The sequence below is a fragment of the Tetrao urogallus genome, assembly GCF_951394365.1.
Source record: "Tetrao urogallus genome assembly, chromosome: 5".
Lineage (NCBI taxonomy): Eukaryota > Metazoa > Chordata > Aves > Galliformes > Phasianidae > Tetrao > Tetrao urogallus.
In genome coordinates this window covers 48,408,575-48,423,455 of record NC_136818.1, presented here as the reverse complement: position 1 = coordinate 48,423,455, position 14,881 = coordinate 48,408,575, and the positions used below count along the sequence as shown (strand labels likewise).

The following is a 14,881-nucleotide window of genomic DNA, read 5'->3' as shown; positions in this document are numbered from 1 at the left end:
TAGATGTTCTTGGGTTTTCTACCTGCCTCTGGCATTACTCCTTGGCTTTGTGAGCATTCAGTTTATACGAACCATCTTCTTGTTGGATCATGTTTGGAGGTATGCATGTTTTACCCTAATCTGCTTAAGGTCATTTTGTTCAAGAAAATAATAATAAAGAATGAAGACTGAGCTTGCAGGTATCTTCTGCTAGGCTTAAGCAAAGCAACAACCAGATTTTCAGATGGAAAAGATTTCCATCTGTGATGACTGATGGGCATAAGCTAGTTAAACTTCTGAGCGTCTGCAATTTGCTGTTGTCTGCAAATTGTTTGCTGTTTGTAGCTGAGCATTACAGAAAACATGAATTAAAAATGGAAGGTTGTTTACAAGGGGAATTCTGAACAGTTTTTCCTTTTCCAGGTGATACAGGATAGCCAGCTCTCAGCATTCGGAGCTATGAGCAAACTCCTGCCTCATTAGGAACTCCATGTTTTTAAGCTTTTCTCTATGACTGTAAGGCTGGCATCCTCATGTGACTGTGAGCACCAATTTTTAGGGAAATACTGACCAACATTTCAATAAAGTCCTAGCTGTGTAATAAGTATATTTGTGAATGGTTAAGTCATTGTAATTTAAATTATAGTTTGTCATAGTTACTACAAACATGGCAAGTATATTTATATAATCATAGAATATCCTGCATTGGAAGAAACCCAGAAGGATCATTTAGTCCAAACCCTGGCTCCACACAGCACTGCCTAATTAGACAGTATGTCTGAGAGTGTCATCCAAAAGTTTATTGAGCTCTATCAGGCTTGCTCCTTGACTGCTTCACTTATGAGTTACAAGCAGAAAGGTCCTGATATTTTCCTTAGACTTCAGAATACATGATAGATGATTTTATATGTTTGTACCCAGTACTCCCATGTTGCGCAGGTTAGATTTCTTTTCCTTTTAATTTTATTAATGATATATTTGGTTTTGGAATTACCTCTAGTGGTAAGTCTACTTTATGCCCAAACATTTCTGGTCATGGTATATTTCCTTACATACACTACAGGGACAACAGTCCATTCTGTTTTCACCCATCTGTACAACATCTACAGAGTTAGTCTGTGTGGGGAAGTGAAGAGCATATGCTGCAGAGGTTAGTGCTATTTGTGTACTAATTCCAGAGTACTTGCTGCCTTTGAAACACCAGATGCACTGTGTTTCAGCTACCATGCAAGCATGCATGCTTTTCTGCCTGGGAAATCACAGTCAGCAGTGTAAATGCACCTAATTGGAGACGGTCATCCTGATACGTCCCACCAAAGCAATGTGGATTTACTGGAGTAACACAGAGTTAAATAGCAGGCTCTCTGCATTGCGTAGCAGGCACTATGCAATGCACGCTTGTCTTGCTTATTCGTAAGAGATATGGGAGGTCATTTCATGTAAGCCTTGTTTGCCAAATATGATCGTGGCACGATGAGGTGTTGTATCTCATGAATGTGCAAAGGAAAAGCTGATTTGCTGCAACTGTGTCATGAAAATGTGCCATTCCCATACACACCCTGGTGTGCCTTGTCTCTGTGTGCCATCCTGTCACCTAACTCTACAGTGAGGTAGTGCACTTTGTCCCACTGTTTTTCCCAAGAAACCACACAGCTATGCTGCAAGAAGCAGAGGAGTTTTGCACAATGTGTTTAAACCATCTCAAAATCCAAAAGATGTTGAAAAAAAGCTATACAGGTTAATTAATCATGCATTGACATGTTTGCTTATGCTTGATGTATGTTTGCTTTTTTCAGTCTGCCTTCTGGCCTTTCAAGAGGAAAGAACCACTCCTAATTGATGCAATTCAATTTGGAGTTTCAAATTCAAGCATATGTTGCCATACTTCTGCTTTGGATGAATGAAGTAAGTTTTCCTTTACCCTCTCCTTTCTTGTGAGGTGAGGCCACCTCCTAACCTAGCCTGTCTCCTGTCCTTTGCTTTTCTGTGCTTCAGTCTTCCTTGTAGTCCTGTTGGTGTCATCTGCTCTCACTGTTTTCTTGTGTGTCCATCAACACCTCATGTCTGTCATGTTTACTTTTTCTTTTAGTGTCTTCTTATGTTTTCTCACCTACCTATCCTTTTTTAACTCTTCAGCCTTTCATAAACCCACATTCCTCCTGTTTCTCAGCTTTCCTGCACACAATTTTCTGTTCTGTCTTCATGATCCTCATAGGTGTTTTCTTACCTCATCACTGTTTCTCTGCTGTCCACCATAGACCTTTACATCTTATCAAGTAATCACACACACCAAAGCCCCAAGTGAAATCCCAGTGCTTCTAGTCATGAAATTTACTCAATTATATCAGATTGCTGATCTGAAGAAGTAATATTTCAGTGCCATACTATTGGTTTATTTCTCTAGACCATACCGCATATAGCCATTTTTCTTCATTTTTCTTTTTCTTTTTTTTCTTCATCATTTATTTATTTATTATCATATGGAAGAGAGAGGCAGATGTGGGGAAAAAATACATTTGAGAAATTATCGTAGTTTTAAAGCAGGATCAATAACTTATCTTTGGACTTCAAGTCTGGTTCGGGATCAGTCCTCAGGAATTCCACTTCTTCAGTAGTGGATACTTGAAGTGTTGCCTATGTTGGAATTACATTTATATTATCTGAAGTTCATTCTATTTTATTCAATTCCAGTCATGGTTCATTTCATCTACCCTGTTTCCTGACCCAGGTATCCTCCAGAACGCCACAATATGATTTTTTTATAGAACAAATGCAACCTGTTGTCTCCGATCTTTTTTCTGTATTTCAGTCATGCAGTAGATTTTATTTCTGTGATGTTGATGATAAAATTATTTTCTGACTGCTTTTCATATATGTCTGTTGTAGAGTAACTCATACGATACAGAGTAAATTTACAGACTCATGAACGTAGGGCCCCGTTAAAGTTTCTCACCACTATTTTGAATAGATTGGATTTGGGAAAAAAAAAAAAATGTAAACAACAATGTAGAAAATAAAGTCTACTTGGTTTCGGTACAACTTCTTAGTAGCTGTTCTGTGTAGAGATTAAGCCATATAGACACATACACACCTACTCAGTGAGAGTGGTCAGACACTGGAATGGCCTGCCCAGGGAGGTGGTGGAGTCACCGTCCCTGGCAGTGTTCAAGCGGCGTCTGGATGAGGAGCTACGAGATATGGTTTAGTTTGTGGTAGCAGTGGTAATGGGAGGAAGGTTGGTCTAGATGATCTTGTAGGTCCTTCCCAACCTTGTGATTCTATGATTCTATGATAAGAAAATTTCTTAAGGAAGTTTGTTTACAAATTAATCGTTGTTAATGATTTTCTGCTTGAGACTAGCTTTAGCTTAGTCCCATTCAACTCATAATTTTCAGTGTTCTTGTCTGACATATTTTTTTAAAAATTTTTAAACCCTAATCTAGTGGTTGGTAACCCTGCCCATGGTGAGTGGTTGGAACTGGATGATCTTTAAGGACCTTTCCAACACAAGCAGTCCTATGACTCTGTGATTCTACTCTTTTTAGGAAGTAAAGAAGGTCATTTGAATGGCCCATTTGAATGCCAGAAACATGGAAATTACAGTCATATAAAATATATAAGACATTGCCTAAGCTGATTTTTCTTTAAACATTTAAATTGTTTTCATGACTTCATGCTTTTGGAGAAATAACTACAATAATAACTTTTGCTAATAATACAGAGTAACAAAAATAAGCTTTACACAGTATCTCCACACAGCCCCAGGTAACCGTTGACCACGCAGGGGTGGAAACCATGGAAAATGCTGGGATGGCAGCTGCAGCCAAACTTGCAGTAGTATACTGCTCTCACTGACAGCTACAAGCAGGTAACAAGAAAGCAGGGGGTCTTCTTGTGGCAGAAACTGCACACTGGCTGCAATAGCATTTCTCTTGCAGTACAAATTCATGTGGTGTATTTGCTTTTGCCTTGCTGGGTAGTTTCTATCACATCTTTTAAAAGATATGTGTTCCCTGCTGCTGTTTCAGGAAATAGCAATGTTGTAATTAATTGGCTTGAGACATTCTCAACTGTGGCTACAGGACACAGAACAAAATCTGTTTTATCATTTTGTGCCCATGTTTCCATGGTTGAAAGTGCTACTTAAGTACTGTTTATGTTATTAAATGCTATTTATAAAACAAAGGCAGACAATAACAGCAACCTTATGAGTAATATAAAATTTTTGAGAGTATTGCATAAGGAACTGTAGACATGTGCAGGCAAAACAGCTATGAAGAGATGCACAGGCCTGGAAAACAGAGGCACTGTCATGCTGTTTTTGGTACCAAGGGACTACATCTTCAGACTGAATCTTCAAAGGCCTTAAACATCTCCAGGTTAGCTACAAAAGACCTTCACTCATGGCATTGCCTTCTCAGAGGTGTGGCTGCTGTATAGTCTCCTTTCTCTGGGCTATAGGTGTGTAATCCAAAAAGCTAGTTGGGAAATCAGATTCCTGGCATTTTACATACAACACCAAAACAGGATTAATTAAAGTCATATACTGAGTGAGTAGCTGCCTAGAATTAGTTTCCTAAAGGTATATTAATCATTCACTAAGCTATAACCTAAGAGCAACTATTGCACCTGTGGTATGCAGGTTGGCGTTTGGCAGCTAGAAGCCAGATTCCTGCCCTTGCCCACCCCATGCCAAGATGATGTTGACAGTTAACAGCTCTGAGGAACATCAGGCAGGCCTGGCACTTGGTTTCTGGTCCTTGTAACTCTCTGAAGAGCACAAAGTGAGGGAGTCCATCCAAAACAGGATCAGAACTTCTGGCCTGGGCATAGGAGAAGCTTGTGAATGTAATAGGATAAGGCATAGGGCTGTGAAGTGGTAGTGTTGCAGGTATGTCAACATGCAGCACTTATTTCCTGATCCGCATACGAGAATGGAGGCAGGTTCTCTCCTGCATGTTCATGTGACTCAGCCCTGAGTCAGGAGCTGCTCATGCCACTGATCCCAATGCAAGGCTTTACTACTGCAGGTGTTGCTGTCAAATAGTGTTGTGATGAGTTTCCAGAGCACTTATACATTCAAAGCAGGCAGACTTTAACTCATGCAGGAAGGTCTTTGGAGGAAACTTTGGAATTGTTTCTGTCAGGGTTACCTTGTGAAGTTTCACCTCACACACATACTACTTCTGGATGATTCATCTCCTTTCCTTTCAGCATATGACACCGTAGGAGTTTATAGGCTGATACAATTAACTCTAACTCGTTGGGCTAATCCTAGTGGATTAGCTGTATCATGAATTAGCAGTAATAAATGCAAAAATAATATAACAGGATTCATGTGATGCTGTGTGGACTGACAGTTCAGGCAGCTCAACTTCAGGTATCACTGCACTTCACAGTTGATTGCATCAAGTTCTTACACTTTCTTTTCCTGCAATCACCCTGCCTCTGTGAATTTTCCATGCTGATACCTCACCCTCCAACTCTCCACTGCCTCTGGTGCTTTTGATAGACCTTGAGGTGCCTCTCATAACAAGATATGGAAAGAGGGTCCAAAGAAGAAATGAACACTTCAGCAAGCAGTATCTGCAAGGTCATCCAGCACCCCCTTAGGGTGAGTATTCTTTCTACACTGGGATTTTAAGGAACTCCTGAGGTTACATTTCTTTGCACAGCTGAACAGCTCTAACAGTCTGCTGCCTTTGAAAAGGGTGCTCATATTCCCCTCACCTCCTGTTTTGAGCCTGGCCCTTTCTTCCATGGATTTATTTGGCTTATTACCCCTAGAAGAAAACCACCTGCTTTCTTTTTCCTAATTATTTTTTTTTCTCTGGGCTACTGAGCTCTGTCAGCTGAAAAAGCTGGCAAAAAAAACTAGGATGGGATGGACAGTAGGGAGCAGAGCTGGGGATGCACAAAAAGGGTAATGTGGAACAACAGCTCAGCTTGTGTGATGTGAGTGTGTCCTTCAGGGTTGTTTTGGGCTATAGCTTAGTTGCCTCTGAAGGAGCATCTATCTCCAGAATTACTGGTGAGCCAGAGATGGACCTTAACTGAATGAACAATTTAACACAGGAGTAATAAGCAGATTTTTTCCAACCTTCGTCTTCTAGGGCAGCTAGCTGTAGGGATCAAGAAAAGCCAGGCCAACAGAAGGGAGCAGGCAAGAAAAGCATCTAGGGATATGGAAGAGCACTCTGTCAGGGGAATTCCCAACAAGGCTGAGCAACCACCTTACTGGCAGCTTTCCCTGTCCCATTTCCCAATGGAATTCTACATTGAGACATGTCTGAAAACAAAAAGGCCTGATTCTGCAGATGCTAATGATTAAGAACTCTATAAATGCATTTCACAGCACAATAAAATTTGGGGTGAAATTTGCTTTTCCCCACCCCAGAACTCTCACTCCACTGGTGTTCCCCTTGCCAGCTATCTCCGCTGTCATATAGGTATAATGTGTGGGTCTGCTGTGTAAGGACAGATGTGTGACATTTGGATGCTGGTTGGCTGTGTGCACCCAGGCTGTCCTGGAGCTTTGCTCAGAGCTAAGAAGACAGTGGCATAAATGTGATCTTTCATCAGCAGATCAGTTGATCTATGAAGAGCTCTGCCTTTTTGATAACTCTTATCTCTATGTATATATTTAGTTATTCAACATTCAGAGAACAGCCTGGGATGATGCAGAAAGTTGCATGCCACTAAGAGTGGGTATAATGGGCAGATGTGTGACTGAATCAAGGAGCTGTCTCTGAGCACAGCCTTTTGGAGAAGTGGATAGGGATGATACCCTTTCAGCATGGCTAGGGTAGGGCCTTTGATGGTACGAGTATGCTGTTTGATGATCTACTTTAGAGGAAAATAGCTTCATATTCATTTCTTCATTTGATGAGTAAACCAGCTTGTGAGTGGAGCTGTGACTTTGTCCAGGGTATCAGTGGGGTGGAGTTAGTCTGTAAATTGCTTCAATTTTCTGATTACAGTTCTGGAGGTGTAGGAGGAAACTAACTCTTCCTAAAGTCAGATATCTATGTGACTCTTCTCTAGCGTGCTATTTGGGAGCAGAGGTTTAATTTGGGCAACTGGAAGAAAGAGGTCTGTAATCTCTGCATTGTGTATAGAGCAGATAGATAGCAGTTATTATTTCAAACATCAGTGACAGAACAAGCTTTTTTTGTTCATGTCTAGTTGTAGGAAAGACTGAGTGTGTGAGACCAACTTTAAGCCCCTCCTGAGGACAGTTTCACTAGCCAACACAGGCAGTCAACCACTGTGAGTCAATATCTTCTGCCTTCTTCCCCACCTATCTCCCATAACAGGAACAACTTAATCAGAATTTATTAAAAAGTTGCACTGAGTTCTCATCACTTTCCTTTTGCCTTTTGAACATTTGCTCTTCACATTTTCCCATTTCCCTTCAAAATACATCACTTTCCTAAATGGCAATTATGGTGATTGTGTCTCAGAGAGATGAATATTTAAAATGAAGCAACGTATTTCCAAAAAAAAAAAAAAAAAAAAAAAAAGTCCACACTGACTTCTGTATTATTATCAGCCTAAGCAGATCTCAAGGATTTTCTGTCCTTCACCATCCCCCACTCCAGCACTCATGTCCAGTGTCCAAGCAAACTACTCCTTCCCATGTGCAGCCACAAGAGTTGCCTGGTGCTGATGAGAGTGTCTTGCTGATAGCATCTGCAGGCACAGGCTGAGCTGTAGGTCCCTTTGCTAATGGATCCGGGAGCAGAGAAAAGAGTCTTGAGCTATCTGCCCTGTACTGCTCTGGTAGAACCTCAAAGAGGTTACAAATCCTGCCTGAGGGATTGAGCAGGAAAGAAATGCTGTATTATAGGTAAATGGTCCTCAAAGAGCAGAGGATACAGTAGGATTAAGGCAAAGGTGAATACTTCAGGGATTGGAGAGGGCCAGTGGGGCAGCATTGTAACTTTATTATTGCCTTTGCCCTCTGGGGGCCGTATTTAACACAGTCTGATGAGCCAACCAGTGCATTGCTGAACCTTGGAACTTGAGGTGCTATGGCATTCCAAAGCTCTTCTAACTCCAGAAGGCTCCCTAGGGTCCTCCCTGCTCCCACAGTGACGTAACTCCCCTGCTGGGCCCGGAGTATGTCTCAAAGCAGAACATTTAGTAAGAGCTAGCTCCAGAAGAGTGCTTGATAACTCCAAGCTTCCATGAGCAATTCCAGGCACAACAAGGACAGTCAGAAGACAACTGTTCCCAACAGGGGCTGCTTGATGGATGGTGGTAGCACTCTTCCTGCCTCTTACTGCCTCATAGGAAGCAAATGCCATGGCTGTGATGTTAGGCAGAAGCTGCTGCTGTGGCATGTCATTCTGTAATAGATGATGAATGAAGCCATAGAGAGAAATTCTCAGGAGGAGAAACCTTACTGTTTTTCCAATGGGCTGGTCAATCCATGGCCTGTCCTCTGGGCGTGGTGTTGTAGGGCTGCAGACCACCACAGTCCCTGTCACCAGCTCTGCAGCCCTGATTTGTACATGCAGTCCCTGCTTAACAGGTGAACCAGCCAGGGTAGGGAGGGCAAGAAGGGCCACTCCTCCACACTGGGGCATGGGTGACACACACTCCATCCCTCATCCTCCTTGCTAGCTGTGGGGTTGGCCTGTGGGATTTCCTGCTGACCTGCCAGGATCATAGCAAGTGCAGAGGAAGCTGTGATACTCTAGTCATTGTGGCAGCGCTGCCCATGACACAAGGTCCATCAGCTGCCTGAATCTCAGAGAGGAACTCAAGTACAAGTGTGCCTGCCTTATCCTTGTTGCTGGTGAGTCCTCAAAACAGTCCTGTGGGACTGAGGGGAGTGAGGACGACAGGGGTATCAGGAGGGGTGAGGATGGGTGCTGTATCTGATGTGGTTTCTTCAGTCTCACTTTCCACATCATCCAGGCTTTCGCTGACAGAAGGGATGATTTGCACCACCTTCTCCTGGAAGTGCACTTGCTTGCGTGGGGCTGGTGGGACCTCCGGTCGGAGTGCAGCTGGATGGGTCAGACTTCTGTCCTTGCTGCCCTTCAGGATGCTCTTCATGTGGCCCAGCAGTGAGCAGTGCTGCTCCCTCTGGGCTTCATGGAAGGTGTAGGTCTGCTCAGTGTCACCAGCAATGGTTGGGGCTGCCATAGTAGCTGAAGGGTCCACGTACTGGCCTGCCTCAGGATGCGCGTCTTTGTGCCCTGAGGTCTTTCTCCTCTTGCTCAGCAGGAAGTAGGCCAAGGCGGTGAGAACAAGCATGGACCCTGGAGAGAAGGATATATTGGTTGAGCGTTGGCCCAACGTGACGTGCTAGCCAATAAGTGTTTGGTCCAGTTAACTCAGCACTGCACACATCCTCACCATCTGTGGGTCTACCAGTCCATTGTTCCCAACAGACTGTATTCGTCTTTCATTTGCACCACTCCCCACCCCAACTCAGGCTCCTCACCAGGTATGGTGACATGCCAGACGATGACGGGATGCAAGAAGCAAGCCACTGAGAGCAGAGTGTACCCCAGGAATTTCTGGAAACTCCCTGGGCGTCTGGCTTGCTTCCAGCAGGAATGTGCCAAAGAGTCGGGCTCATATCTGGAGAGAGAAACAGAAGTCCTTGTACACCAAGTGCATGCTGAGGGGGTTTGGACCTAACCATGACCTATCTAAAGGTTCAGACTCTCAGTCTAGTTTGCCAAGAAAAACTGGTGTTTTGGTTAGGGAAGCTAAATGAAGTCTGAGCCCTGAGTATGGTGGGCAGAAGTAATAAGCCAGCATCATATGTGACCTCTTCTTGGCATGTTTATACCTACTATTTGGATTAAGGTGTTGCCTCCTAGCAATTGGAGATTTTGAGCTTATGCTGAAAGTCAGCAGAAGAGTGTAAGGATTTTCTACATTTTAACTCCAACTTCTGCTGGGCCCTTGTATGACTTTGTACCATGTGCTAAGGAGATGCTGCAGACTAGGGTTTGTCATACTGACGCTTAGCAGATTATGGCACAAACTTGGGTTAAAACGTGTTTAATTAGGTGTGGACATGACTCCACTTATCTCCCTGCTGCACTACTGCCATGGCAGTAGGGGCAGGACCTTTGGTGTGGCAGTTGCAGCTTTGACAGGTCTGATGGAAGTGACAGGTTGCCCTGGGCAAGTTGCACAAGGGTTGAGAAAGACTGGACAGGATCTACTCACGTGAAGCACATCTCCAGGAACAAACTGAGAAAGAAGAAGCCTTCACAGACAGTAACTGCAATACCTGAAAAACTGAAAGGTGGAGTTGTCAGGGAGGCAGGGCTGGGCTCTGCAGATGGAAGAAGGGGCGTAGAGGGCTGGGATTTACTGTTCCAGTCACAACAAAGACTGTTTGCTAGGGTCTGAACACTCTCTACCTGGCTGGTTTATGGAGGAAAGCTCAAGACCTTCCACCCATGGAGGGCTAACTTGCAGCCAGTGTCACTTCTGGCCTGCCTGAATCTACATTAGCATGAGGAGAGGGTCATTCTCACTAACAGGATCAACTTACTCATTGGAAGCCTAATGAGAGAGTTCTCAATTCCCCAAAGCCTTTAATACTGTTTCCTGCTTCTGTTGCAGGCTAGTTTGGTGCTATATTTGGTGGAGGAATCAACTGTGCCACCTCTACTAGCTCTGAGTGCAAGGGTAAAAATACTCACAGCAGGTAGAAAGCCAGGCTTTTGAACTGCCCTCGCTGTAGAGTTTCTACACCCACGCCGATCAACACTAGAAAGGGAAGGCAGCAAAGGTGTTGACTGCTGGCTCAGTTTGTGATTCTCTGGTGTCCCATCAGCTCCCAGCATCCATGCCCTGGTGTCTATGGCTGTTGGTGCATCTGCTTCTGCTCTGTATCTTTGGTGACTCAAGCTGATACAGGAATCCTGAAATCAGAGCTGAGTGCTGGCCTTGATGTACAGCTCATGAACCAAACACAGCAATATACCAGCAGGCAGCCTTGCTGCTGCATGGCCTGGGAAGATGTGCTCGGAGAATAACAGCTTTGGACAGAGAAAAGCAATGGTGTCTGTCCAATGTCTTTCCCACCCTCTACTGCTGCAGAGACTTCAGTCGCACTTCCCCATCTGCTCCTGCCTCATCCCACACATCTGTGAGCCTCTGATGAGGCCTCTCTGCTCTGATCCTCTCCATGCCCACCAGCTCTGCTGCACCCCACATGTGGTTTGCAGGGCAGAGGCAGGATAGGTGAACTGTGCCAGTTGCATTCAGGGAGGGCTGTAGCCATGGCATTAAAATTCTTTGCTAGCCAAACACAAAAACCTGTAAGAGGAGCAGGCAGATTAAAAACAAGGAATGAACATCCACCCAGAACACAAGCCAGCACAGCACACTGGGGAGTCAGTTTAAGGGGGATTAAGAGTATTAGCAAGGCTAAAGTCCTTCCAGGACTGGTCGTTGGGAGCCAATAGCTTTATGGCATGCAAACTTTCCTTCAGCATCCCTCAAGGGTATTTCCAAAATAGCACAAAAACAAAGTGTTTTGCACCAGCTGCAGGGAGCTTGTTCAGCGCACACTGGCCAAGACATGAGGTACCAGTAGGCTGTGGTTACTCTAACACCACACTGAAGTTAGAGTATTTTTCCAGATTTTGGATTACATTACCTGAGCTGTGGCTGTGCCCCACCCAGAAGTAGGGTACCAGGCTCACAAGCAGGAAGCCAAGCTCTAGCCCACCATGGCCATGAGGTGGGCCAGTACTGTGGGTCTGTGCCTGAGCATGCTGTGCTGATCCAGCCAAGCCAAGACCCATCTGGACGCTGTGGTTTTGTTGGTTCTTGCTGTGTCACCTGCAGCTGCTGATCTCCTCTACTGGCCCCTCCTGGCTCCAGGGGAACATATGGGGCCCACGTCCTGTCTCTCCACACCCAAGCAAAGACAGGGAATATCACTGTCATCAGAAGGCTGTGAAGAGACCAAGCTGTGCAGTCCTATACACAAGGAATTGTCCTTCATTATCCTGTGATAAAGCAACTTTCTTAACACTTTTCTATACAAAGTCAGAATTCATCCATTCAGTCATTCCCCACAGACAAATGCAGAATTCAACAGCTCTAGACTCTGCTTTGCCTGGGGAATTTTTCTGATTTTGCACGGCTTCTGCTTTATCTGCAAAGCTGTTTGGGTGAAGTATCTACAAAAAGCAAAGGGTTGTTTCTGAAGTGTTTGTTTGGGCTTGTTGCTGCCTTGATTTGGATCTTCTCCAAATCATGTGGTTAAAGGCACATGATTAGGAATTAAATGGTTGAAAGCATGAGAATTAAGAAAAAAGTAAAGACTCTCTGGATGCAGAAATCACGAGGCCTAAAATCTCCAATTTACGGAGATACCCCCAGCACAGAGGTCATCTGTGGGATGGTTTGATTGCTCCTCACTGACGAGCAATGGACAACAGGATATTTCCTGCACAAGAAGCCCCATTGCACACCAAGGTCCTGGGGGAAGGAAGGGTTACATTTTGTGGGCAGTCTTTTGTGTTTGCAAGCCTATGGAGTTGGCCAGACCTTCTCAGGATCAATTAGTGAGGCTGATGCACTCTCCTCTCCCTTTCATTATTCTTATTCAACCAAAGCCTGTGGGATTCCTTTCTGCGTGGTTTCCATTTCATGTGAAAACCTCATACACCTCATCAGGCACTAAGCGCTGCATCAAGCTGTTTTCTTACCCCATTGAGACACACAAAAGAATAAAGCATGGGCACCTCCCATTCCTTCACTGTCCTTTTGGGAAAACCAGTTGATAGTAGGAAGGCATCAGAGCGGAGATATGGAAAAGTACAGAGACTGGCAGTGCAGCTGTCTGTACTCTGCAGCTGCTCAGCTGAGGGTACTGCACTGCTGGTTTCAAAAAGAGCTACGGGAAGGGGTACGGATGATGCAGAGTGTGGAAAATAGCAAACAGTCAAGAGAGATTATATTCCATTGAGACTCTTCCAAACTGTAAGCTACGCATTCATTTTTACTGTTCTAGCTTTAGTTTTCCTGCAACAAGACCGTGTTTTCACCCAGTAATATCTGTGTGAGTTTGGAGCTTTAAGGGTGAATATGATCAGCGTAGGCTCATGTGGGCCTAAGGAGGATGGGAACAGACAGATTTGCATTTACTAGTTAAAGCAGTGTGCCAGCTCCTGCCTGTTGCAATCTCAATACGATGTGCTGGGGAGTTTGTACAAACTCAATGACTTGAACCTCTGCACTTTATCAGTCTATAAAGTACACTGTGGAGCACAGCCTCCATTGTCCCAGCAGGGCTCTGGGTGTCCTTGGGGACCTGTGTGCTCTCCAGCTGACCTTTGTGCTTTCTGCTTCCTCCCTGACTTGAGCAAAGTGTCTGCAGTTGATAAAGGAAAAGCCAGGGTGGGAGGGCCTGCTGTGACCTACCAAGCGATGTCTGAAATCCAAAATTCCTGGAGTCTGACACAGGCACCTGAGACACTTCTCATCAGGAACCTCTGTTCACACCTCCAGCCATGAGGCAAGCTAAGCCTTTTGATCTCTGCTTTGCTGATGGAGAAACTGAGGCAGAATTCTACCTGCCCTCCCCCATGAGAGAGAGTCAGCAGCAGTACCAGAGTGAATATCTGAGCTTACTGCCCCTGCCCTGGCTATTTATCCCACCCAGAGTTGTGCTGTGGGACAGGGATGTCCACTACAGCCCAACTCTGAGTAAATGACACGTTGCACCACCATGGCAGCCCAACAGTTTTGTGCTGTCCTGAGTATTTTGCTTTTCAGTCCCACTCACACTATGCTTGTTCCTCTGCGTTTTTACAAGAAAATAACTTGGCTTTCTTTTCCACCTGCACTTTGTTTTGTCTTATACAAACAGCCCATGCACCCAGCTCTTTCCTTTGATGTGTCTCAAAGCAAAAAGGAGCAAATTCCCTCACCCCCCTTGCAGCACAGAACAGTGGCTAGACCTGGCCAAAGCCTTAGAAACAGCTCAAGAGCCCCCACCCCTATGCTTTTAGTAGCAAAGAAAGGGAGGTCTCTCTTACCTGCTGCAGTGGTGATGCCCAACAATCGGCAGGTGTACTCCAAGGCACTCCAGAATGCTTCCTGCCGCATGGTGAAGATGATGGAGGTGATGCCAGCTAAGAAGAGGCTCTGTATTCAGACCTCCAGCTGCAGGCTGAGCCTCTTGTGTGCAGGTCCTGGTGACCTTCCCAAAGGACTGGCCACCTCCACAGGGGCAGAACAAGCTGCCACTGCAGGGAACCAGTCAGCACTGCCTCAGGGTTGGAGACACTTGGCCTTTTCCCCTCACCCGCCCTCCCGATGATGATTAATGATTGGTAAGGGGGGGTGCGGCTTTGGGAGCATTTGCAGCCTTGCAACTGGGGTGCACGCGTGGCTTTTCTGCTCCAAGGCAGCAGCTCTGTAAGCCCAAGCTGATTAAATGCATGTGAAGTCATTAGTGCTGTGCGGCTCCCTGCAGGTTAACCATTTGTGAGGAGGATGATGCTTGCTTTTGGCAAGGAAGCAGAAGTCTCCTGGTAGATGGCAGGGCTCCTGGGCTCCCCAGCCTTTCAGTGGCACCACAGCCATTTGCACTGGGGTCCCACTGGCACGTGGAGTGGTGTCAGAGGAGGAGGGCTATGTGTATGCATTCTGGCCTATTTGTGTTGGCTTTGGCAGACAGCATCAGGATCCTTGGCCTGTCTCTCTGGGACACAGTGCTTCTGAGGAGGGGCAGCTCTCACTACAATGAAGGCTGAGATAGGGCAGTGTGCACCTACTCACGACCCCACATCCCACTGAACACACCTCATCTCACAGGGGTCACCGGTCCCAACCTACTGCCTGGGTGGGCACAGCCTCTGCTCCCAAAGCACAACAGGAGACCTGTGCACACACTGGTGCCCAC

At 45.3% G+C, this 14,881-nt stretch overlaps 1 protein-coding gene across 1 annotated transcript; it reads right to left on the bottom strand.

The window, feature by feature from the left end:
• Nucleotides 1-8,790: 8,790 nt before the first annotated feature.
• On the bottom strand, nucleotides 8,791-14,085 carry TMEM72 (transmembrane protein 72; the record flags this gene model as incomplete). The annotated part of the gene is made up of 5 exons (XM_079536303.1): nucleotides 14,013-14,085; nucleotides 10,659-10,725; nucleotides 10,177-10,248; nucleotides 9,437-9,576; nucleotides 8,791-9,251 (listed from the first exon to the last, which is right to left on the bottom strand). Exons 1-5 carry the CDS (start codon nucleotides 14,080-14,082, stop codon nucleotides 8,791-8,793), a joined length of 810 nt encoding a protein of 269 aa, XP_079392429.1. The 5' UTR covers nucleotides 14,083-14,085.
• Nucleotides 14,086-14,881: the final 796 nt, after the last annotated feature.